Genomic DNA, 23,504 nt, shown 5'->3' with positions numbered 1-23,504 from the left:
GTAACACAGTTAAGATTCTGCGTATTGGCTTCAGATACTGCAAAACATTTTTTTCATTAAAATCAAACCAACTATGAATCTTTCTCATAAAAATTAAATTAACTGAAAGTTAAAAATGAACAGGCTGCATTTTCAAGGTTAAAAGGAGACATTAACAGAAACTAGCAACTCCCATTGTAATGGTTTTCCAGTGCCTTCCCTTCTGACCAGTGAATGCTCTGAGATGGCAGTTGTTGGCAGCCTCCAATCTTGCCTTGCATCCTCTATGGCGTGGCTACTGCCGCTCTCCTTCCACCCGCTTTTTACGAACTAGACCAATAAAACAAGAAAAGAGCAGTCAGTATTGCTTTCCTGAGAACCTAAGGACTTTTCTCCCTGACACACTCCCTTCTCAGTAACATGAATAAGAAGGAAGGAGCTTCTAAAAGATACTCATCAGGATTATGTCCATAAATGCCATAATTAATGGATCTTAATGCTAAACAAAACAATTGTATCTAAACGGTGCTTTTATATATCACAGACTGTAGAATTTCACCAAATGTTCGTATCAATACATTTTCTCTAAAAATCAAATTCTGAGCTAAAGATTTTAGATGATGGAGAATTCACCACTTCCAGTGCCTCCTCCCAATGGCTCCATTTAAATTTTTGTTATAGTTTTACTGTTCTTTTAAAAGGCACTGTGTTCCAACTAAGTTGATGCTGGTCTGCTCTAGTCTGCATGGCAGTGCTCTGGATTATTTAAGCATTAGGCAACAAAAATTAATAACTTTTCTAATTGCACAAGTGTCGACTATCGGTAAGCAACAATCATATCCTCTTAGAAAATAATTTTAAGTACTCGTAAGTACTGATATCAGTAAGTACTGGCAACAAGGAAAACATCATATTGGACCTTTCAATATCTGTTTAAACTTCACATGCTCTGATCACATCAGCCATCAGATAGTACATTAATTCTGGATTCTCACTAGAAACAAAATAGGTTGAAGCTGCCATTTAGCAAAGCAGAGAGTGATAAGCTTTGTGTCATGGGCAGGATTATTTTGACAAGCAGTCCCATGTGAATTTTTACAGCACTTAGGATACATTACAGCTGGTATACAGCAGGTCTAGTTGGGCAGCATTTGCTACTCCATACCATAAAAAAATATATTGAGTCTTCTCTGACTTTGCCAGATAAGATTAGTGAGGTTCTCCTGTTCGTGTGATATAAAATTTGGTGTTACATCGAACTGTCATGTCCTGTTTCTGATACTGAACTGCTGAAGTACAGAACAAAAGCAGTAAAACTAGATAAATGAATGCTTTTCACTACAGAAAGTCAATAACAACAATATATTACTACAAACATCCTGTTACTTTACTATCAGGAGGTTTATTTCATAGTGCTTTCTTGGCAAACAGACTGCATTATTCCAAAGCCTACAGTGTACTATCAGTCACTTGTGTCTGCTTTCAGTGTTTTGTTGCTTCATTTATTTTGTTTTGTTGAATTTTTTAGGTATTCTGCCCTACTAAATCTTGAACAAAACCATACAATACGAAACCAGGAAAATGAAGATTAGGTACAGGTTATATGTCTAATGGCAACAGGTTAAATAGTGGACAAAAAGCTCCTTCTCTCTTTGGTAGTGGATGTTTTAAACACCATTCCAGGGCACTAATAGTTTCAGGAACAATGTATATCACGGGAATACTTAGGTACTGCTAAAAATTAAAACTAAAAAAAAAAATTAAAAGTATGCATGAAAGAAGTAGGTTCTAGCTCAACTTTTATCTTAGTTCTCACAGAGAGAAACCCAAGCTGAAGCCAGAAAAGGCATCATGCTTTGACACCCAACTTTGAAGTAGAATTGATTAATAACAGAGTTTATTTTTTAATTTTTTTATTCTTATTGTAAACTATTCCTGCCTAGTCATCTCCTCCCTATTCTGTGTACTGAGCCCACAGGGCAGAGCATGTCACACTCAGGTAAAACTTGCAAAGCTTTATTGTATTTGCCTGTACTTGGTCATGCAGGCAGAAAAGTCTTTTTTTGTTCCCTTGGTTGGGCAGGCTTGGTCTGTCATGGGCAGGGCAAAGAAGTGAGGACTTCTGTGTTCATTGAACAAACAGGATGGGCTTGGCTCTCTACTTACTGGCCAAAACAGCTGACAGGGCAGCTGGAAATCCAGGGTGCTCCATGGAAAAGGCCGAAGTAACACCTCTTCCCAGAATAAGTGGGAGAAGAAGAATAGTGGCACCTAATCACAGTAAGATCTTTGCTGTTGTCTACTCTAGGGTCCATGGAACTATGCATCACCCCTCGTATATAGCAGATTGAATGTTGTAGAGTTAAAATTCAATCTTATGTACAGACAGGAAGAGTTGTGTCTAGGAAGGTCAGGGCTTGACTCACATAAACAAATGATGAGTAGATTTAGTAACATCTTACCCAGATCGTTGTTTTTAGTGATAGCTGCTGCTACCCTGGTTCTTGGACCTTGCTTTGTGAACTGGTATCCAAACTTGAGAATCCTGGAGTTCTCCTCCAGCATCTTGGCAATCTCCATCTCTACAGCTGTCCCCAGCTGCTGCCTCTGTTGATGATGTGGTGAAATGTCCCCAAAAGAAAAGAAAATATTTGTTTTCATATGAGAGAGAAATAAGTGGTTATATTTCAGTACTGTGCTGCAAACTACAAAGAGAATCCTGTCCCTGGAGATTTTGCTCTGGGTTTTATATTTGGCTTTGACCAGTTTTATTTAGAAGTTTCCCACTGTTTGGTTGCATAGGTATGGGACATGAGCTGCAGAACGACTGAGCCACAGAGGCTGCCTTGACTTTGCCAGAGCCCTCTAGAAGAACCCTCTGGGAATCCATATAGAAGGGAAACAAAAGTGGACTCACTCAATGGTGTCTCTTTACCTGGTTGTCAATTTTAATCTCTGTCAGGGATTCATTCTCTTTCAGTGCATCAATTAGTGCCAAAATACCCGTCCCAGTGATGAAGTTGGATTCTACATTCAGGCTCTTCAGTGTTTTGTTCACTTTCAACATATCTGCAAATGCCTGAGGGGTCAGAAAGAGGGAATATGAGATAACGTCTTGAGAGTTTCAGGGAATAACGGAGAATCTGCAAAACATGGCTTAGTACCTACAAAGAAATAAAACATAAATAGGCTTAGAAGAACATAGAGGTAGATCAGAAGAGATTACACTTCTGCTTTGCATAGTCACAGGGAAATTCTGCAAGGGAAAATGAAGAATGCATCCTAAAGCAGACACAGACGTACTTTAAAATTGTTGTAATTTTTTTCCAAACAGTGTTTAAACTTACAATAGCTACAGGGTCATTACTTCGAGTAGCTGCAAGGCTGAATGTCTTCACGTGCGTGTTGCTTTCCAAAGCTTTTGCAAATTCTTTCAGTGTTGGAATAGGAATATTCTGCATTAAGAAGGTAAATCCAGTAATTAGGAAAGTCAGTCACATCGCTGGACACTGATTTTAATTATTATCAAACTGATTGATTAATAGCCACAGTCTATGCAATTTAAACATCCCTGATGCTTTTAAGAGTATCTCAGAATGGACAAAGCATCCTCTGCTTATAGTGGCCTTCAGAGACCGTGGAGGCCTGCGCTCGGGTGCGATGACAGCACTGCCTTTAACTGGCTCAGGCCAGCGCAGGCACGTGACAAATCTCTGAGCTACTTTCCTATTTTGCTGCTGGTCGTTCAGTCTCTGCATGCCAGCTCCTCCTCCATTTGCATGTGTGGGCTAATTGAATTTGGCCGGTGATGATTATATAGTGCCCATGAGATACCTTGCTTTACAATCTGCTAAAGAAAGGCAGCCAGAGGGAGTCATCCCTTGGGCTTTTAATTGGCATCTAATTCAGTATCAGGCATTGGTGACCTTGGAGCCTCTACAACAGTTCCCTCCACATCCCTTTCTTGTGTGTCCTGCTTTTCTTGAACAGTAGAGAGAGACAAAATTTGAAGATAAAAGGCAACAGCTTTGGAAATATTTGAATAAACCCTCCTATGATGACATAAATGAAACCACAGCATCTACCTTTATGTTGTTGAGATTAATTTCTAGGAGACTAGGATCATTTGCTTTTATCCTTTGTAAACTTGCTTCCACGTTGGTCGGATTAGGTGGTTCCTCAAAGATGGGCTTGACCTTTTCACCTTTCACCACATCTGCAACACAAGATCTCATGAAATGTGATGTGAGGAACAGGATCGTCAGTAACAGTCTGGCTTTTCAATTCCCATTTAGGTTTGTACTGTAGCATTCAAGAAAGGGTCTATATGAACCACAAATCTTGGAAACGGAAGAATTAGCCCCGTTATCCCTGCCATGCCCTTTGCACCTTCTGTGCACCCAGAAGCATGTCACTGGAGCCTGCAGTCACAGCAGCTGGGCAGTTTCCTCACAGGCAAATTCCTCCTTTCTGTACAGAAGTCCCAGTACAATTAATTTAAGCCAAAGCAGCTTTAAAGACTATTGTATAAGATGTAATATACTGCAAGGGCTGCTTTGTTCTTTGTCTAACACCTGTAAAGGAAGGTGTGCTCAGAACTTGCCCATTACATTAGTGAGAAAATGTCCCTGCACCTATGTATAGACTTTGCGAACATAAAGGAACATGATCAGGAGGCCCCCCAGTTTCCTTCTTTAGGCTGATGCTATCAGCCTTACCATAAATTCAATTAGCTCTTGTAAAATTGCAGCATCTGCACTTTCTAAATAATAAAGCTATCAAAGCATGAAAAGCAAGTCCGTCTGCCAGCACCAAGATTTATGAAGTCTTTGAGTATTCATGCTCCAAAGAGATACAGTTTTTAATGTTGGCAGCTATGAGCTATAAATATTCTTAGAGATGCATAAAAATCATAGCTTAGAACACAATTAGTGTTTCTAATTCCCATGCATATAGTTGTAGAGGTAATTTATGAGCCCTGACCACCCAAGCCACTAGAGGCAAGAAAGGAATATGTTACTGACCACAAGTATGTTTAAACCCTTTTATTTCATGTTGCAGACAGTGAGTTATTTTGAAGACTCGTGCTCAAGTCTCAATGTACTACACATTTCTGTTCAGTGCAATGGGTAGAGTTCATGCTATATCATGGGCCAAAAGAAAAATAATTTTTAGAACTCATACTTTTAGTAGAGGTGAAGTCATACACAAACCTTGAGCTGGTTTTCACTCTGCTCCCTTTTACCCTGAACTTCTTTTTTTGCTAATTCCCTGAGAGACCTCACATACGCCTGAATAACACTCCAGCCTTCCTAGGGAGTAGGAAATTGAAACTACTGGTAAAATGCATATAGAGAATTCACCCTACCTTGAAGGCAAGGATGGAAAGTAAACAAAAAAGAGCAAAGCATTTTTTATGCTTGTGGCAAAACCCTGCCAAGCTGGGAGCTAGGGAGAGACTTGCACCCTGTCCTTAGGTTAGACATCACAGTATACTCAGTCTAGAGTTAGCAGTATTTTTCACTTTCTACTTCTTGTTGCTTCCCATGAGTTTTATCTTGTTTCTTTAATATTGGTGCTGTTTTGCCACATTGATGGGCAACTTTTGAGATGTCACTGTCTTTTACTGAAGTATTCAACTTGGCTAAGGAGAGGTATTGCTTTTGGACCAAAGAATAAAGTGATATGATGGTGATTTTCTGGTTCTTCAGTCTGTGATTGGAGCATAGTTCAGCTGACTCACATAGCTGACATTTTGACTCAGTACAACAAAAATAATCTGAAATCTATGTGGATTAGTAATGCATGCAGTTGCCTGTTACAAGACAGATGGCAGCTTGCACAGGGCCCCACTGGGGAGGCTTGCAGAGCAGTCTTAATCCTGAGAAAAATGAAGTGACACAGTGTCCTGTCTACTTTCCCACCTCCCCTTTAGTAAAGAAGGATGGAAATGAAAGTCCTTGGTAAAGATAGCTGCTGTTCTCATGGCCTCACAAGAAGAAAACATTTTTTGAGTACTGCTTCCCTAGAAAAGAGCATTCCACAATTTTGTCTTAAAAAGCAGAGTTTAGCCCACTTGATATCCCAGAACTTGGAGGTGATGAGCTCTGGATCGAGGCTTGGCAGCTCTCAAGAAAAACTTGGAATTCAGACATACCCATTTCTCCCCCCATCCAGCCTCCTGTCAGTCGTTGAGCTAAGATCTGATTCACCAAAGGTCTGTTTATTTAGTGCAAACATTTCTGGATTTGTTTCTAGTAACTACAGCTGTTTCTGCTGGGGGATTTCCTGAACGATTACACTTCCCATGTACCTAAGGAGCCGTGTAACAGCCAACGTTTAAACGTGCTGCCACAGGACTAACACGGAGGCAGCAGGTCAGAGAGAGCAGCCGGGGCAGGAGCACATCCACGCGGTCTTTGCCCCGCTGTGAATGCAGCTTGACGTGCCTCTGGTCAGAGACGTGACCCTGCAGGGGATTCTGCCACGTCTGAGGCCTGTGGTTACAAGTTGTTCTTCAGTTGCGTAAATGTCGGTACTCAAGGCAAGATGGCCTGACCTGGGATGTGGCCACCTTTTAGCTACAGCTCGCTATGTTTTTTGTCCGCTGCCTAAACTGAAGTGGAATAAAAATGTATATGTCTTTGTTTCTTAAATAGGCCCATCCTTTCAACCACGTCTGCAGAGCCCGATGTTGCTCTCTAGGAAAACAGAGCTCCTTAGGAATGATTTATTTGCATAGCACTACTGTCATTATAGATAATGAAGGTTAAGATTATATTTACTTTAAAGAGCTCCCCCTCATGATTAATTAGATCAATCAAGGTAAGGCCCAGTTACATTACACTAAATTAGACCAATACCGCCAACCTATAGATGCACAAGTCCGTAAAGATGACACATAGCCCACAAAAGAAATCTGCTTGCTTACTTCTCACAATTCCTTTTCCATCTTTACTGCGGGCTCCTCCTTCATCAAATTTTGGGTTGTTGACCATGTTGTGCACTCCAAGAACAGCTACAACATGTAAATACCAGAAACAGGATACAATGTTAATAGCAGGAACAAAGACTGCAGAAAAATATCTGCTACAAATTCTAGTTTAGTTCCCCAAACAAAAAAAACCGTTATAAAATGTTAACTCTGAGTCAAGCTTGCTTGTAGGGAGAGTCTTTAGGGGTCTAAATACTGGAGATACAAACATTTTTAACACAGGTTTTTGAACATCTGAATCAATGTAGTATGCATATCACAGAAATGCCAGCTGGAAGGAACCGCTGCAGGTCACCTTGTCCAGCCTCCCCCTCAAGCAGGAGTGTTGCCAGCATTAACCAGGTCAGCCGTGGCTTTGTCTCGCTGAATCCTGAGAACATCCAGGGATGGAAATCCCACAATCTCTTTGGGTAACTTGTTTCAGTGCTACACTTCTAATCATTTTTTTCCTTTAATATACAACCTGAACCTCTTATTGCTCTTTGTTGTATTGTTTGGCATATCTGAGAAGAATTTGACTGTACATGTGGTTAGCTTAATAAATTGGCATTCACACTGGGGTTTCTTACAGAAAACATGGATGCTAATGTGCATCTTACATGGATGCTAATGTGCTTGGAAAAAAATAATATATTCCAGGACTTTAAATAGTGAGGATATAAATTATTATGAGAGAAATTACAAGAAAAACGAAAACTCCATACAAGAAGCTGCAAAGTTATCTTTTGTGCAAATGAACTTCCATAGTGTCAGGGAATAAATTGTGCTGTGTTTGCTGATACTTCTCTCATAAATTATCTAATTGCACTTTATTCTATAGCATCATGCATTAATTAAAAGTTATTAACTTGATGTAGATTTTTACTCTTATCATCAGTTTTTTCTTATGGAAAATACTCTGTTCTGTAAGCAAATGACTCTTTAGTTGCCGTTACAGACTATTTGCAGAACTCTGGGCAGCAGGTGTGCTACTTTTTTTTTTTAATTAGACTTTGATACCTTCGATACATTCTGTCATGAATGACCAGAGCTGAGCAAAACTTGGAACTTCGTGCCATGAGCTTCAGACTTCCTGAGAAGTGCCAGCTGCATTATAATCCTGTGATTCCTGTGATACCCCACATTTCAGTCAAACCAAGACTAATGCATCCAGAAATGGGTGGTGTAGCCAAGAATTACAGAAGATAATGGCAAGATTACATCCTTCAATAGGACAATATAGTAGCTACAAGAGTTTTGAGTTTAATGTTGATCTAACCCAGATTCAGATTAACCTAATATGCTGAAATATTTCATTTAGACTTTCCTAATGAAAACAAAAAAAAATGTCAATAGAGTTGCAATTCTCCCACCAAAATTTTTGTATAACTAGGGCCCAAAAAGGTAGACCATGGACCTCAGAGAGCCCAGGGAAGGATAGGATCCATTCTGAACTGGGTGGATGAGGCAGGAGATGTCTGTGGTTCCATAGGGAGGTCTCAACGCTAGGCTGAGCAGGTTTTTAGGATGACCCGTTCACATTAATCTCATCAGCCCTGGCTGGTTTGCTTCTTCCCAAATTAGGAGTTCAGATGATGATCTTCTACTAGCATAAACATATGACATACAAACCCATGATACAAACTGCTTGAAAGTCACAGGTGGCTCAAGAACTACAGATTGGCTTTTGTTATACTATAGGTTCAAATGTTATTTATGCAAGGGGATACAAGTCAAAATTATTTCCTTTGTGCACACTCTAGAATGTGAGGTTATCCACTAGATTAAAGGAGAAAAAAAAAGTGGTGAAGATACCCAGGTCTAATCAGCTGGCAACCAATTTTCTGATTCAAGGGGTTAGATTCCAAGTTTCCTCATGAATGCAGGATCTTCATCCATTGCATCCTCTAACAAGTTCATCCTGCCATTTGGGATGTCAGAGTTGAGAGGAGGTAGCAATAGCATGCTACAAACAATGTGGATGCAGTAAGATCAATGGTCTCCACTACAGTGCAAACACCCCAGCCCGCAGTCTACCACCTACCCTTCCTTGCCCCAAACCACGTTAGCTGGTTCATCTTCTCCCCTTGCTTGCTGCATCAATTATAAGTAGATGACAGAAGTCTAAAATGCAGCAGCTATCGAGTCATGCTTGAAGTCCTCATGGGCGATGCATGGCCCACAGGTTGGCCACCTGTCTGTATAGTGAAACAGCAGGTACTTGAGAGATGATCATGAGACACTCCTGGTGGCAGGGCTAGGCACAGAAGAACTGGACATGTAGGGGGATCATACCTATATATTATCTAACCTGCAAGATCGTAGAGCTCAGTATCTGAAGCGCTGGCCAGGGCTTCTTCTAGTTCTGGATCCAGGGTCACTTTCTCTTCTGTACGGGTTTCTATGGGCTTTTCTTTAGGGATAAATATTTTTCCTAAGAGAAGAAAAAAGCCAGAGTGAGTAATGAATTATTGGAACAACACTCTGCCTCCTGGCAGTGGGGGAATAGGTCTGTGACAGTGGAACTGCTTGGAAATATTATCAAGTGCATATTTTCCTCTTTCTTACTTGATGCTGTCCTCCACACCAGGATCTTAATAAGAGTCTAAAAAAAAAGGTGCAGACTTCTGCTCTGTGTTGGTGTGGAATCAGATTTCCTAAGATAAATCCCCAGGAGCAGTCACAGCTGGGATTTTTCTGAAGTTCCTGTGGCCTTAAGTAGGCAGAATCAGGTCTACACAAAAAGCCTGCAGAAATTTCACCCTTATATTTAAATGAGGCACCAGAAGCAGTTAAATCCATCCTACTGCAAGAAGCTTTCAGCTTACCAAATTCCATACAAGAGCCTGAACACTTAGCAAACCTGTTCTCTTCCAGTAACTCAGTTTAATTTCCAGCCTTTCCATCAGTATTTCCCTGTTGTGTCTCCTGACGATCATTCACATAAATAGCCTTTTCCTGATCATCTGTGCAGGACTGAAAAGTCTGAACTGAACTGAATCGCATGTTCCCCAAGAAAGACTCCTGACCTATTTGTCTCTCTTTGTATACCGCTGTTACATTGGGGTTAGCAGGTGTGTGTTTCCATGTGATATTCCCTCCAAGACTGAGATCATCGGCCCTTCTGCTGAAATGAGAAAACTGTAGGATAAATGTAGAAGCAACACAAAAAGTCCAACTACTCCTTTAGCCTGTTGTTATAGTTAACCTCAGTAGCGTGAGGATGTAACTGCAAATGCTTGGAGCGAGGCCTTTAAATCAGAGCTGGGGCTGCACTTCGGTCACCAGCGCTGCTGGGGCTTTTCTCCCACTCAACACTTTCCTGTACCAAACCCATACAGTCAGTAAGACGTTAGGTGATGCTACCTGCAACAGACGGGGTCATTGCTCTGATAATTCTGTGAATTCCCATGTTCTACTGTCCACTGCAGAGTGGTTCCCCTCACCTTGTCCCTAACAACTACTTCTCAAGCAGGCTTTAGTTAATCCCATTGCAGTGAGCTGTGATGACCCTTGGGTGCAGGTGGCTTTTGCCCACTGTCACCTTTAAATTGTCTTTTTGTGCAGTTTTGTATGCTCTAGATGTAATGCTTGAAGCCTATCCTGTGGCTTTCTGAAATGTCTCTAAAATAGTTTCATTTTAACTGTATTAGTGATATTATTTTGTTACCATTAATAAATGCAGTTCTGATATTTAGTGTTGAATTACAGATGCTTTGCCTCTGGTTTTTCAACACTGACATCCTTCTGTGGCTTAATTTTTCCCCATTATGGTCCAAAGTATCATTTTCGTGTAGATAATACCCAATTCATTTATCTCTTGCATACAAAGTTGTCTACAGCAATTTCTATACTGTCAGCTTCCGTGACTGAGGTCACTGAATAAGGTCAGAAAAAAATTTTAATGGAAATTTCTGAAACGCTGGCAAGGTTTACTGATGCAGGATTCGCATTATTTACCCTAGAGATATTTGTACCAAGGCTAGATATTTTCTGAGTACAAAGCTGGACAGAAGGTTATATAGAAAGACAAAGTAGTATCATATTATGATTAATTTCTTCTGTGATGTTTTAAGTAAGTAATTTTTTAAGAAGAGGCTTCTAGAAGATAAAAGACTTCATGGGCCAAAGGTAAGAATCATTTTAACTTTCACCGCACACTGGGTGATATGAATCAGAGACAGCCATCCCATCAAACAAAAGTCAAGTGAAAATCTGGGGTGAGAAATGCTCTGTGAAGATAATTAGTCATGCTCTCCAGATTTCATAACAGCACGGGTGCTAAGATTTCAGACTCTCTCTGTACTACGACCTAATCTGAAGTGTTGGATGGCAGCTTCCAGACACCACTGACCAAGACTTAACTTGATGCCAGCTTCACTGGTAAGGATAACACATAAGGAAAAAAATTCATAACTACGCTGGAAGCTAGAAGACCAAAATTAATTGGAATATCTGAGTAAAAAATCAATAGTGAAGAGTACTGTCCATAAAATATTTTCCTTTCCTGTGGTGGTTCTACATGAGTTTCAAATAATCAGTACGTCATTTAAGATCTTGGGGAAATCCTACTTATCTTTATCCTGACTGATAATATTATTCCCTAACAGCTATACTCCACAGAGCCATAGCTTGCATGAAACATCTCCATCAGGCAATGAAGTGATTCTTCACAGACCCAAACCCGAGCCACACTGTTAACAAATACTGACAGAAATCTATACTTTCACACGTAACATCGTAAGGGGACACAGGACCTCGAGTCTTGTGTAAACTGGACACAGTATGTATTATAGTTGGTCCTTCTCTATGGAGTTTGGATGTGGGTAGGCCAAGTATCTTGTGTAGCAAGAAATCCAGGGGTAATGGAAACCAGTACAGGCTCATACTTTTCCTGTGCAGCTCACATATGTAGGAATATAATTTTTAAGCATTTGTTTCAGGCATATGTAATTCTTGGATGGCAGCCTAAATCTTTTAAAATGTGTATATAACTCCCAATGATAGTTTCATTTAAAGCATTCTTGGCAAATGTTTTAGAAAAATATTCTATTACTGGTTATATGAAATATTTAAAGGGGCAAGGTCACGTCAAAGATGGTAATATATATCTTTAATATATGTGGGCCTTGCTGGCATCCAGTGGCGTTTTAAAAATATTCTTTTTTTTCTGCTATCTAGATAAGAGCATTCTTTTGCATTATCCCACTGTGAAGAGATGCTGTAGCATAACAGATAGAGGTTAGAAGAGCTTATGCATTTAGCACGATATTAGGAATTCATTACCTGTCTACCAACAGCAAAACCGTGTGTCTGTGTTTATAGATGCCTGTCAACCAGTTTTCCTTCATTATTTTAAGGACAGAGTTTAAAGATTCAGGAGGTCCCTCCTAGTCCCACATCCGTACATTGTAAATTCATTATACGGTGCCATCATGGGATTCACTGACAAAATAAAATATGGATAGTGGCTAGCTTGTTTCAATGGTCCAGCTTAAATTTAAAATTTATTATTTGGAAGAAGCCTTGGGCGAATAGTGACATTTTATTATTTTAAAGTGAGATTTATGAAGAAAGGCTGCTGCTCTTGGTGCTCTTTATATTCACCCTGTATTTTAGAAGATACTTTGTTATAACATTCCATGTGGTATAATTAACATTGGCTGTGTTACATTTTGCCTCCAGAATATGCTAATGTTCTGTGCTACATATTAATAGTAATAGCTTATTTTTCTGCCAACGAAAAACACAGTGACGGAAGTTATGTTTATACATATCATACTTGAGCTACATCAGTGTTAACAACACAGATAACCACATTTATGTGCAAAAATAATATATTCTTGTGTTTAACTGCAAGACAAAAATTCAATTCCAGTAAAAAAAAAATAGTAAGCATTAAAACATCATTTTATTTTTACACATGCGTAGAAACCCAAAATGTCTGGAATCCAAAGTGCTTTTTTTCAACATTAAATTTTAAGCGTAAATCAATGCAATTCTCCCCTTCTTTCTGTCAAACTGGGATAAGTGCCTGGGGTGACTGGGATGACGACTGAGGTGGCTTATTGTAACCCAGGGGACTTTCTGACTGTGAGTGCAGTGAGTAGAGATTTGTCCTGGCTCAGTCTAACAGGAGACCTATTCCTTTTCACACACGGTGAAACTTCTGTTCAAATTGAAATATGATATGGTTCATGTTTTACTCAGAAGAGGCTTGGGGAAAAAAATCCATTGAAAGCCAGACAGAAGAAGGATTCAGTAAAAAGGACTACAGAGAGACACAGAAATGCAGAGTGAGATAAAAGGAAAACAAATTCTACGAAAAAGAGAAATCCACTGGGTACAGTCATAAAACCATAGACATAATTTTGCCACTTGGTTTCAGCAAGCTCTGATTTCCTGCACTATGCAAATGCCCCCATTAAAGCAAAGCAGGGCAGTGAGACATATCCCTACCTCCATCTCCTTGTACAGTAATAGTTAACCACATAACCACATATGCACATCTATAGGAAAATGTATTAACTGAGCTCAGAACTACTTCAAGTGTCTTTTCCTGAAGTAAGTTTATCTGTTTATTGTTGTATAAAGGAAAAAAAGGAATTTGAATAGCATAGTTGGTAGGATTTTACTAGTGTGTCCGATCTAAAAACATTTTGAGGATTTCATCTTCATTTATAGTTCACAGCATTTGGAACATCATTTCTGGTATGTCGTCTCTCTGGCTTCCTTCTTATGCCATTAGACTGTTGTGAATAAATATAAATTGCCACCATTTTTATTTAGTATAAATACTTAGTATTTATTCCCACCTTGTACAAGCCAAAATTGTACAAGCCAAAACTCAACAAAGCACAGAGGAATGGGAAATAAGCCCATTTATACTAGCTGTAAAAACGTCCTTTTATTTAAAATCCGTTTTATTAAGGATAGTTACTTAATGTTATAATACAAACGCATTTTCTGCCATAATTATAAAACAATAATGTACTTTCTTTTCCTATAAACTGTAGTCCAGATTATTTTACTTTCAAGAAAATATCTGGTTACACTCATTACTTCTAACTTTTCAATGAATCACTGACTACATTGAGTGCCTGTTTATTCTCAACTACAGAATGCTACACTGACCTTAGAAGTGAAATTCAATAATCTTGGAAATCTGCCTTGCATAAATCACAGGCACCTGATTCGCTTTTTCCATTTTGCACTGTTCTTTTGAGGCTTCCTTAAACTCCTTCCTACAAATATTCTATGAAAATAGAGCTAAATTAGTTCTTACCAGGAATAAATTTGTATTATGATGAAGAAAACAGGCCAAGTTCAAGTAAGTGTGAAGCTGAAAGCTAGTAGTAATTAAAATGCAGTATCATAATTGCTGCTGTACTGTTACTCTTGGATTAGTGCCTACATATTGTATGCCTTAAAAATTATGATAATGGCATAGGAAAGTTGCAAAGTTAAGCTTTCCAAAGTTACTAAATCTATTGTGCATATAGACAAAGAGTGAAGTTAAATTGCATCAGCATCTTCGACTTTGATCAGCGTGCTGTGATTCTGCCACCTTGGTGATACCCTTTAAAGAATTCTTTTGAAAAGTATACTTTCTCAAATAAAAATAAACAAAAGCCAACCTATAATCTTTAAAACAGAAGGAAGCCCAGAATTTCATCAGACCCTCGCATGGATCACCACAACAGTTAGGATCCCTGTAGTCCTGCAGCAGTCCTCTGGATTACCACCTGGATTAACCTGCTTCACCAACAGTAGCAGAAAGCTCTTCTGTCTGAAGTGGAATGGCAGCAGAGGAGGAACAGAGTCAAGCTCTGCCGCTGGGCTTCACGTTCTCAGGGACATCAAAGAACCTTGAAACTTGGGCAGAGCCAGATGCCACGCTAGTTACGTTCCTCCCTGGCCCCTTTTCTCCCATCCCGCCTATCTTTCTCCTCTGTTCCTTTCCTCATTGCCCCCCCGTGCCTTCCCCATCCCCTGTGTCTCCTGGTGTCGCACATCTTTGAATCCTGACCCTTCCCACCACCTCCTTTCCCTCTGCCCTCTCTTCCTTACCACTGCTCTCTTCTACAGCTCCTTTCCCCAGAGCTGCCACATCTAGTCCTTCATCCTGAACATACTCATACAGCTCCTCAAAAACCGATCCCTCTACCTCTCTGCACCAGCCTCTCTGCTGGCTATCTACTCTTTTTTTTCTCCTTTACAGTGCCCTTCCACAGCGAGGGGAACACTCCCAGAGCAGGAGAGTCTCCCTGCCCTGGTTCTGGTGTGACAGTGGCCTCTCGGAGGAGCAATTTCGAAGAGCATCCCGCACAGCCCACGCAGCCTCCCGCCGGCCACGCCAGGTCTCTCCGGGCGCTGCTGTGCTGTCACATGTGCTGTCTGCACATGCAGGCAGAAGCTCTGAGGACATGACTAATACTCACTGCGGGGGGAATATCTGGAGAACAGTATAACAAACTGGATCTACAAGCAAGTACAATATTTTGAAGATGCCAAATTCAAGTATATTTCCCTGGGGATTGCAAAGGACATACATTTCAAGTCCCCTCTTCAAAGTATGGAGGCACTGCAGCTCATAAAAAAACAGCTGGAAAAATTTACTTTAGATGGCTAAAACAATGTGTTTTCTCCTAATCTTGTTCTTGGAAACAGCTGAGTCCTTTTTGCTGACACTTTCCAAAAATTCAGCCTGAGGCAGACTCTCAGCATGGGAAATTTCAGTGTGAACTGTGTGAGTTTGGCAAAGTCATGAGCAACTAAAACAGGGTCTTACAAAAGCAAGCAGTGAAAGGCACTGGCTAGAGGCATTACTATCAGCAACTGAAGCACTTTCAATGCTTTAAAAGACAATCAGTTCTAAATTTAAGCCTTGAAGAACAGGAAGAAGGCAGCAAAAATTTAAACAAACCATTTCCATGGTGGAGGTGAAAAGACTGCCTTTGTCAATCCAAGAAAGATACTGTCTCTCTAAACCAAACCCTAACTTTTTTTATATAGACTCTGTTAGAGAAACTGGAATTGGAACTCATTAGCATCTACTCTCATACTCTGACCTTCTGAAAATGACTGTCGTTATTACTAGTGCTGCGTATTGATACTCTGCTTGGCACAGCACAACATGCAAGATAGATGGTCTCTGCCAGAGCAACTAAAAATGGGGGTTTGGCCAAAAGTTCTCTGGTTTAATCATCCTTATTTTCTTCCTTTTCCCTTTTATCAGTTGGCTAAAAATGTTAGCATTTAATCACATACAAGCGTGTTCCCCTTCCCTTTCCAGCCACAAAGAATAATAGCCCAATCCACTGGAGTTTTTCCATTACTTTGATGAGAACTGGATTGGATCCAAAATGAAATGGTTTGGCAAGGAACGGAAGACCTTGTAGAAAACAGGGATAGTGGTGAAGCGTTGAAACAGCAACCCTTATAGCAATTAAAAATGGTATGGCCAACTTTTCCTATCTAATGATATTTCACAACAACAGAACTTTTTTCAATTATGTTTCATTAGTATCATGTAGTTAAGAGAACCACTGCAACAAGGCAGAAACAGAAATGTTGTTAATAGTCTATGTTTGTATTACAGTAGTACTCAGATCTTAACTGAGATCAGATGTACATACCGCAGTCAGTAAGAGAAAACATGCAGCATTGACATTGCTCTTTAAAATTGTGTGCCTGCACTGCCCCTTACTTTCTCCACTTTTTCTTTTTATTCCTGGACCTTTCATGAACTTGAAAATGATACAGAAAAGGCTTCACAGTGATCTAAGTGCGATAACGGGCTGTTCCAGCTGTATGTGTTAAATGCAGTGGGTCAGTCTAAGTAACTTCTGTAGTTCATCAGGTTCTATGTAAGGATTTCTACAATATCTATCCCAAGTAGGAACTAATCCAAAAATACATAAAATAAACACTTACAAACTGCCAATCGCTATGGCTACAGTTATCAGCCCTAATTCCCTATACCGCCATTGCTCATTAATAGCAAACCCTCTGTTTGTGGGAACGGCTGATTAGCAGCCGTGTTGCACAACAGCTCCTGCAAGCCACCAGATCGTTTGCGTACCACAATGGGAGCGATCGCTCGCCATGGGGACATCCAAGCGAAGCACCCACCCCTGACTTCTGATAGGGAGGATGTGGGTAAAGCGGTCTGAAAAAATTGCTCGGTGGCCAGTTTGGGTGCGCGCCTGTCAGGCTGTGACCGTTCTGGCCCTGGTTCAGCACAAAACTTGGGTTTTCATTGAAATGTGAGAGCTATCCCATGCAGGCTTATGACCTTCTTTTTGTACAGCAATTAATGTAGTACGTTAACAAGCTGAAATATGGCAGAGGGCCAAAACCCTAATGCATGCCATACTTTTGATTGTTTTTGCCAAACATTTCCAACCTCTGAAAACCACGATTACAATCAAAAACAAGGCAATTCCCTGCATGACCAGCCCCCCACCTTGAGCTCATATTTAACACTTCCTTTGTTTTAACGACTCTGAAGATCCCCGCCAGCTCTGGAATTTGTTTTGGCTTGTTTTCTAGCACAATCAAAACCTGATGGTTGTGTTCAGCATATAGAGACCAACATAGGCAACTGAATTTTGTCCTTCAGCAGCTGTTTGGTATTGCTTTTTGGTCAAGAACTCTCCAATAAAACATTAACACAAAAAAAGAGAGGCAGAGACACTAAATAAACAATAATGATGTATCATAGACTATTCTGGAAGGAGGATATTTTAAATGCCACCTTCTTTTTGGCTCATCACTGAATTTTCAAGTCACTATCAGCTTTGCATGATAAACATAGCAACTGGTAGAAATGTCACTTAACATCTGGTAGAAGCTTCACACTTCCTAAATTTGAAAAAATAAATGCTTTCCCAGTGGCAGAAAAATATCAAAGTACAAAACAGTGACAAAAGCTTAAACAACACTTGACATATTCTAATCCTACTGACATACAAGTATTCTCAGGAGGTAAATAGTGCCAAATGGCACATCGACATCAACACCTCCCATTTCTAATTATACACAACCAGATGCATTTTGGAGCTGCCTCAGAACTTCATTTTTCACTAGCAGAATTAGTGTAAAATTAATTGGGGACTATTTACAGTATGGCTACATTATAGCGCTGCTATAATGTAAAGAAATCATTTAACGGGCATCTATATAACATAATCATATAAATATTTACCAATCTGTAAATACACCTTAGAGACCATCAACATGCAGAAGGTGAAGAATAAGCTTTTCCTCAAGAGATATTCTTTTTTTGGTTTCTTCTGAGGACACATTTTAGAAATGTAAATTATTTATCCTGAACTAATTACTAAACTTTGGAAGAATACTAATTATTCTCTAATTAAAGTGACTTTAAATCTAGCACGTAGTATCATATCTTGGAAATGTCTTTGCAGGGTTGCTTTATTTCCTTGCACAGAAAATATCTTAGTATAAATTAAAATCAAGTCATGAATATTTTAATAGTCATTCTGTTACTGTCTCTTCGATCGAGTTTGTCAAAATAAGTAATGCTGCAGTTCCAAGCACGGATTCTAAGCTCCAGAGCCAGCCACGCATGGCCTTTACATGACATTCATCATGTTTCACCAGATTCACCCAATTAGCAGAATTATCATACAATTCGTAGGAAGATTTCAGTACATTTGGCAGGTGGAGATCTCAATCATATGTTTTATAAGGCTCAGATTCTGCATGAAGTCCTTGCAGTGCGGAGCAAGGGGGAAGGAGAACAAGAAAAGGAGACAGAGAAGCCCAGTGCTTGAAGTCTGGCCGTCTTTCTGCAGGGCGCCTCCTGCCAAGTCGGGGGCAGAAGACAGGCGCAAGTACCAATATGGGATCAAGCTCAAAATAAACAGATTCTTTCTCAAAGCCAGTCCCTTAAAGCAGAACGAAAATGACACTGTGCTGTTCATCCAGTTCTCAAGGTACTGGACCTCATCAGGTGTACAGATCTCAGATTAATTCACTTATTTCTAATATTAACGAAGAAACAAAGGGTATTTTCATGGCATTTGGCCTTTGACTTCAAAGAAAATTTAGTAGAATTCTTTGTGTTTAGATTATAACTGTAAAATGACTGCAGAAATCGCAGAACATGTGGTTGTTTTCATTTGACTTTATCTGCTAAAGCTGATACGGAAGATTTTGTCAGGAACTGGTGGTGTACAAGGAACAGGAGAAATTAAGGGAATAATTCCCTTAGCCTGAAATGCTGTCATAACCTAGTAATTGTGATAATTCTTAAAATTGTAATTTTGAAGTAAATGATCACAGTGAATCAAAAACCGAAATAAGAATAGCTTTAAATGCTAGCGTGGCTGAATTCACTCTGTGCTGAGGGAAAAGTGACATGTGTGGTTATTTGTGTTTGTAAAGTAGTGGTATTTCCACACCAGAGACACCAGGAATTAATAAGCAGCACTAATAAGCACTTTAGGGGCATCTGGAAGCAAATGTAGGAATAATACTGCTTTAGCCTCATCAAAAGAAAACTGAGAGAGAATAAACAGACCAGTGCATACGATAACACTGTTATGGACAATACCAGGATTAGTTTTGTACAGATCAAGTGCCGCTCCTATGGGTATATGCAATTCCATGCACTGCTGCTTTTTTGCCTACTTATGTTTCAGGCATGTTTGGAGATCTCAGGCATGACTACAGTGCAAAAGGCAAAGTCTTAGCCCTAAGTCAGTAAATATCAGTAAGGTGAAACCTGACTGAAGGTGTGGGTGTATATATATATATATATATATAAAATATAAATATATATACTGCAAGCGGTAACTTGTACTGGTAACACTGTGGTGTGCAGAAGACTGGAAAAGGGAAACAATTGATAATAAATCCATAATACAATAAACTGTTTTTCTTCTGTACAGTATGTGCTTGATCACTCCTGCTACCGGCAGGATCACTGCAGTGTCACTGCATTTCAGTGGGCTCGGTGTCAACCCTGTGAATAACACTGATTGCGAGATATGGCAGAGGAAAAAGTAGGTTAAAGAATATGCTGCATGATAAAATAACACATCAATCAGATCAAGCTGAAAAATGTCTTTGTTTGTCTGAAACCATTGTTTCAAAGAATGAGAACACAATGTAATGACAGTAAGAACTCTTAGCCTGCAAATAATGTTTTATGTCTTTGATAAAGACACTTAAAGTAAAAAATGTTGCACTTGACTTTCTTGAAGTATCTGCTTTCCCTTAAGCAGGTCCCATTGAAATAATGGCACATTCATCAGATGGTCAAAAATGGACCCAGACGTAATAAGTTTGTTCTTGAATGAAGAGGTGGCCTAAGGTAGGCATTTTTATCCACTGTATGTAAACGAGGAAGAGAAGATAATGGTGCTAAAGGAACACTGCTCACTTACAAATATGACTGTTCCTGCCCTAAGGTTATCCTACCAACGTTTGAATGATTAGAATTAGGTTTTCCTGTTTTTCCCTTTTTTTCCTGTAGCTGTAGGACAAAGGGAAGTAGAGAAACTGTCTGCACGAATAGCATTGCCAGATGTGCTAGTAAACAAGTGGAAAAATACTTATTTTTTTGTAAGTGTATTCCCTAAGCTATTACTTACAGCAATTATAGGCAATACTTACTTAGAAAGGCATTTAATACGTTTCCTCCTAAACACCTCCCCCACTACAATACCCTTGCATGGGCCTAATGCTTAACGTGGGAATAGTCCCAGTGAGGTTAGTGTGGCCACCTTTGTCCATCCTTGACTGCAAATAGAGCCATTTGCTGATCTGGGAGCTGCTGATTGAGCCCTTTGCTGGACTGGCATTCGTGTGTTCCTATACACACCAACGGGCCTGATTAAACATGCAATTATAACTCCAGAGTAGCAAGGCAGACCACTATGCGGCAGATAAAACCACCACTTCATCTCCTGCTAGATCTGACTGCTGAGCTTCACCCTGCACGGTAACAGCCTCCACCTCCTTTGTCCCAGGATATTCCACAAAAAGGCCAGGCAGCGGTGGGCGCCTGTGCTCAGCCAGTCCATTACTCAACGCCGACACGAAGAGGGACAGTACCTTTCTTTTCCCCTGTAAACGGTACAAAGTCTTCTCTGTCTTTGTGCTCAAGCGCTTGCTTCTCCAAGTACGAGAGCAGGCGCTCTCTGTCGAAAGGGCCCGTGGCAGGTTTAGTGGTCTGATCCTTTTGCCGAAATCCTGCTGGAAGCAAGGCGTTCTGTGAAAGACAGGGAGGCATGTAAAAGAGATGAGGCAATTTCATATAGTGTTCCAAATTTCATTTCAATGTTGTTTTTTAGGTGAAACCAGTCTTTGCATGTTACTTCACATAATGCTCTCTGGTGACAGCAATAACATGCATTACCTAAATGTACCCACTAAAACCAGTATATCTTCCAGGCTTCTTGATTGTACCACCTATTAATGCTTTTATTAACCGTATTTACAATCACAGCACCAAAGAACTGAGCAAGATCAGAGCCCTTTGTGTTACACATATTATAACAACAGTTTGCAGTCCAGGTAAATAGACCAAGATAAGTTTTCTATACTTTTTCTTCTCTTCATTTACTCTTTTTCCTCCCCATTTTTCTCTCTCTCTTTTCATTTTTTCAAAAATTCCTTTCATTCTAATGCAGATGTCTCCTGGACTTCAGAAATGAATGGCACGCACAGAAATTAATTGGTGAATTATGTGGACTTCAGCTCTTTAGAGTACGCAGGAAGCAAGCAGATGAAGCCCCACTTTAAACAAGTAGCTGTGTGACCGTGTGATTGCAGCTGCATCCCGTAATGTAGGAAGATGCATAAGGCTCCCACGTTTCGGTCCAGGAAGTCCTAGAAAGGAATACAGGCACACGGACTTTGCAGTGCATGTGCAGTAAAGCCAACAGGTTGAAGATGCCCCAAAGTACTGCAAAAACATTTCATCGTGGGCCAGAACACGCCCAGTAAATCTGATCCGTGGCAAATATCCAGAGAATCCTGAGCACATTCAGTGAACTCAAATCACTAGACATTTATCTGTGCATGCAGAAATGTGCCCAGAGTGCTACAAATTTACTGCACATAGGTAGCTTGACTACAAATGCACTGTGGCTTTTTGTTCTTGTTGTTGAATCTCCATTTGAGATGCCAGGTACTTGAAAATACGAGAAAATGCACTGTAGAAGTGGTAGTAGTGAGGGAAGTGGCAACATGGAGGGAGAGAACAGTAAAGCCCACCCTTAATTTCCAGGTAAATTTGTGCTATAGAACTAGAAGCTATAAATCTTTTGTGTTTTTTCAAATTTATTTTGTCTCCAGAGTGAATGGATTTTATCTGCCAGTTTACCTGCCAGTTTTCAAACTCCTGCATCAGTGTGGAAGGCTTTGGGGTAGGTACAGGCAGAATCCCCAACCAGCACGCTTGTGACTGTAACCTCGTTATTGGAGGACTGAGTGGTTCCCACGCCAGAGATGTCTAAATTCTTTGTGAGAGTGTCTTCAAATATCCAAATTATCCTTGCTCTCTAGAAAATGACAGTTGTGTAGCTGAATCTTATTTTTCTTAATCACGCCTAAATATATTCTCTTCAGCTAAAAATATCTGTGCTGAATGACATAGTCAACAGATTTCAGAAGTTCTGATCTGATCTTCACAAACACACATTATGTTTGTTTGTTTACTGCTGTGCTGAGAAATAGCAGCCATAAAAAGCTTCTCATCGTGCTGCAGTGTACAAACATGATTAAAGATTTAGGTTGCAGACAAGCTCGTGTCTAAATAGACAAGGGATAGAGAAAGGGCACACTTGTACAAAAGCAAGTAGCACATCACAGCACAAATAAAACCAAAATGTCCCTGGCTGAGCTGCTCATCCTTTAGGGTAGACTGCCTCTACTGTAACAGAATACAAATAAAAAAGGTGCCGTATGTGGCATTTATAATAGACAGCTTCTGAACTATGACCACCCTGGTCCGCATTACTAACCTCAGGATCCAGGTCATCAAGAACATGCTCTAGCTGTTTCAGTTCATCCTCTGAGAGTTTGCTGAGTATTTCATCTTCATTGATATTCTTATATTTCTCCAACTCTTTTCGGAAGGGCAGAGACATGGCTTCTGCTGCGCTGCTTGACTGATGCTGCTCTTCAAGATTTCAACCATCCAGGAGTACTGAGCTGCTTGCGGCTTCACTCACTGTTAACGATAAAGCATTATGAGTATCTCCATTTAGCTGATATAGTCCTAAAGAGCCTGCATGCTGAGAGTCACATTTACACTTTATTACTGAAAACAAAGCGGCGAGATGTCCTGGCTCAGCGGAGGGGATGTGGGAAGCGCTGGGGCCGTCTGTGCAGCAGTAGCCAAGGAACAGCAAGGAAGGGTACGGTACGCTTGGGAACCTCAGGGGTGCAGCAGCAAAGAGAAGCTTTGAGACATAGATAAGAAAAAACATTGGGAACTTATCCTTTTCCATAGAGATAAATCTGTTTTATTTAATTTGCTCAGAAACAGTATCTGCTTTTGGCTAAAGGCAGA

At 40.1% G+C, this 23,504-nt stretch overlaps 1 protein-coding gene across 1 annotated transcript; it reads right to left on the bottom strand.

Annotated features, from left to right (window-relative positions):
* Window positions 1-274: 274 nt before the first annotated feature.
* On the bottom strand, window positions 275-23,079 carry LOC309595117 (tropomodulin-2; the record flags this gene model as incomplete). The annotated part of the gene is made up of 9 exons (XM_082321663.1): window positions 275-309; window positions 2,442-2,586; window positions 2,915-3,058; window positions 3,327-3,434; window positions 4,065-4,195; window positions 6,911-6,997; window positions 9,264-9,386; window positions 21,041-21,197; window positions 22,954-23,079. 9 exons carry the CDS (start codon window positions 23,077-23,079, stop codon window positions 275-277), a joined length of 1,056 nt encoding a protein of 351 aa, XP_082177789.1.
* Between the last annotated feature and the right edge of the window lie 425 nt (window positions 23,080-23,504).

The sequence above is a fragment of the Platalea leucorodia genome (genome assembly GCF_965183815.1).
Source record: "Platalea leucorodia genome assembly, chromosome: 9".
Lineage (NCBI taxonomy): Eukaryota > Metazoa > Chordata > Aves > Pelecaniformes > Threskiornithidae > Platalea > Platalea leucorodia.
Note: the sequence above shows the minus strand (reverse complement) of the source record. Positions and strands in the feature narration are given on the sequence as shown.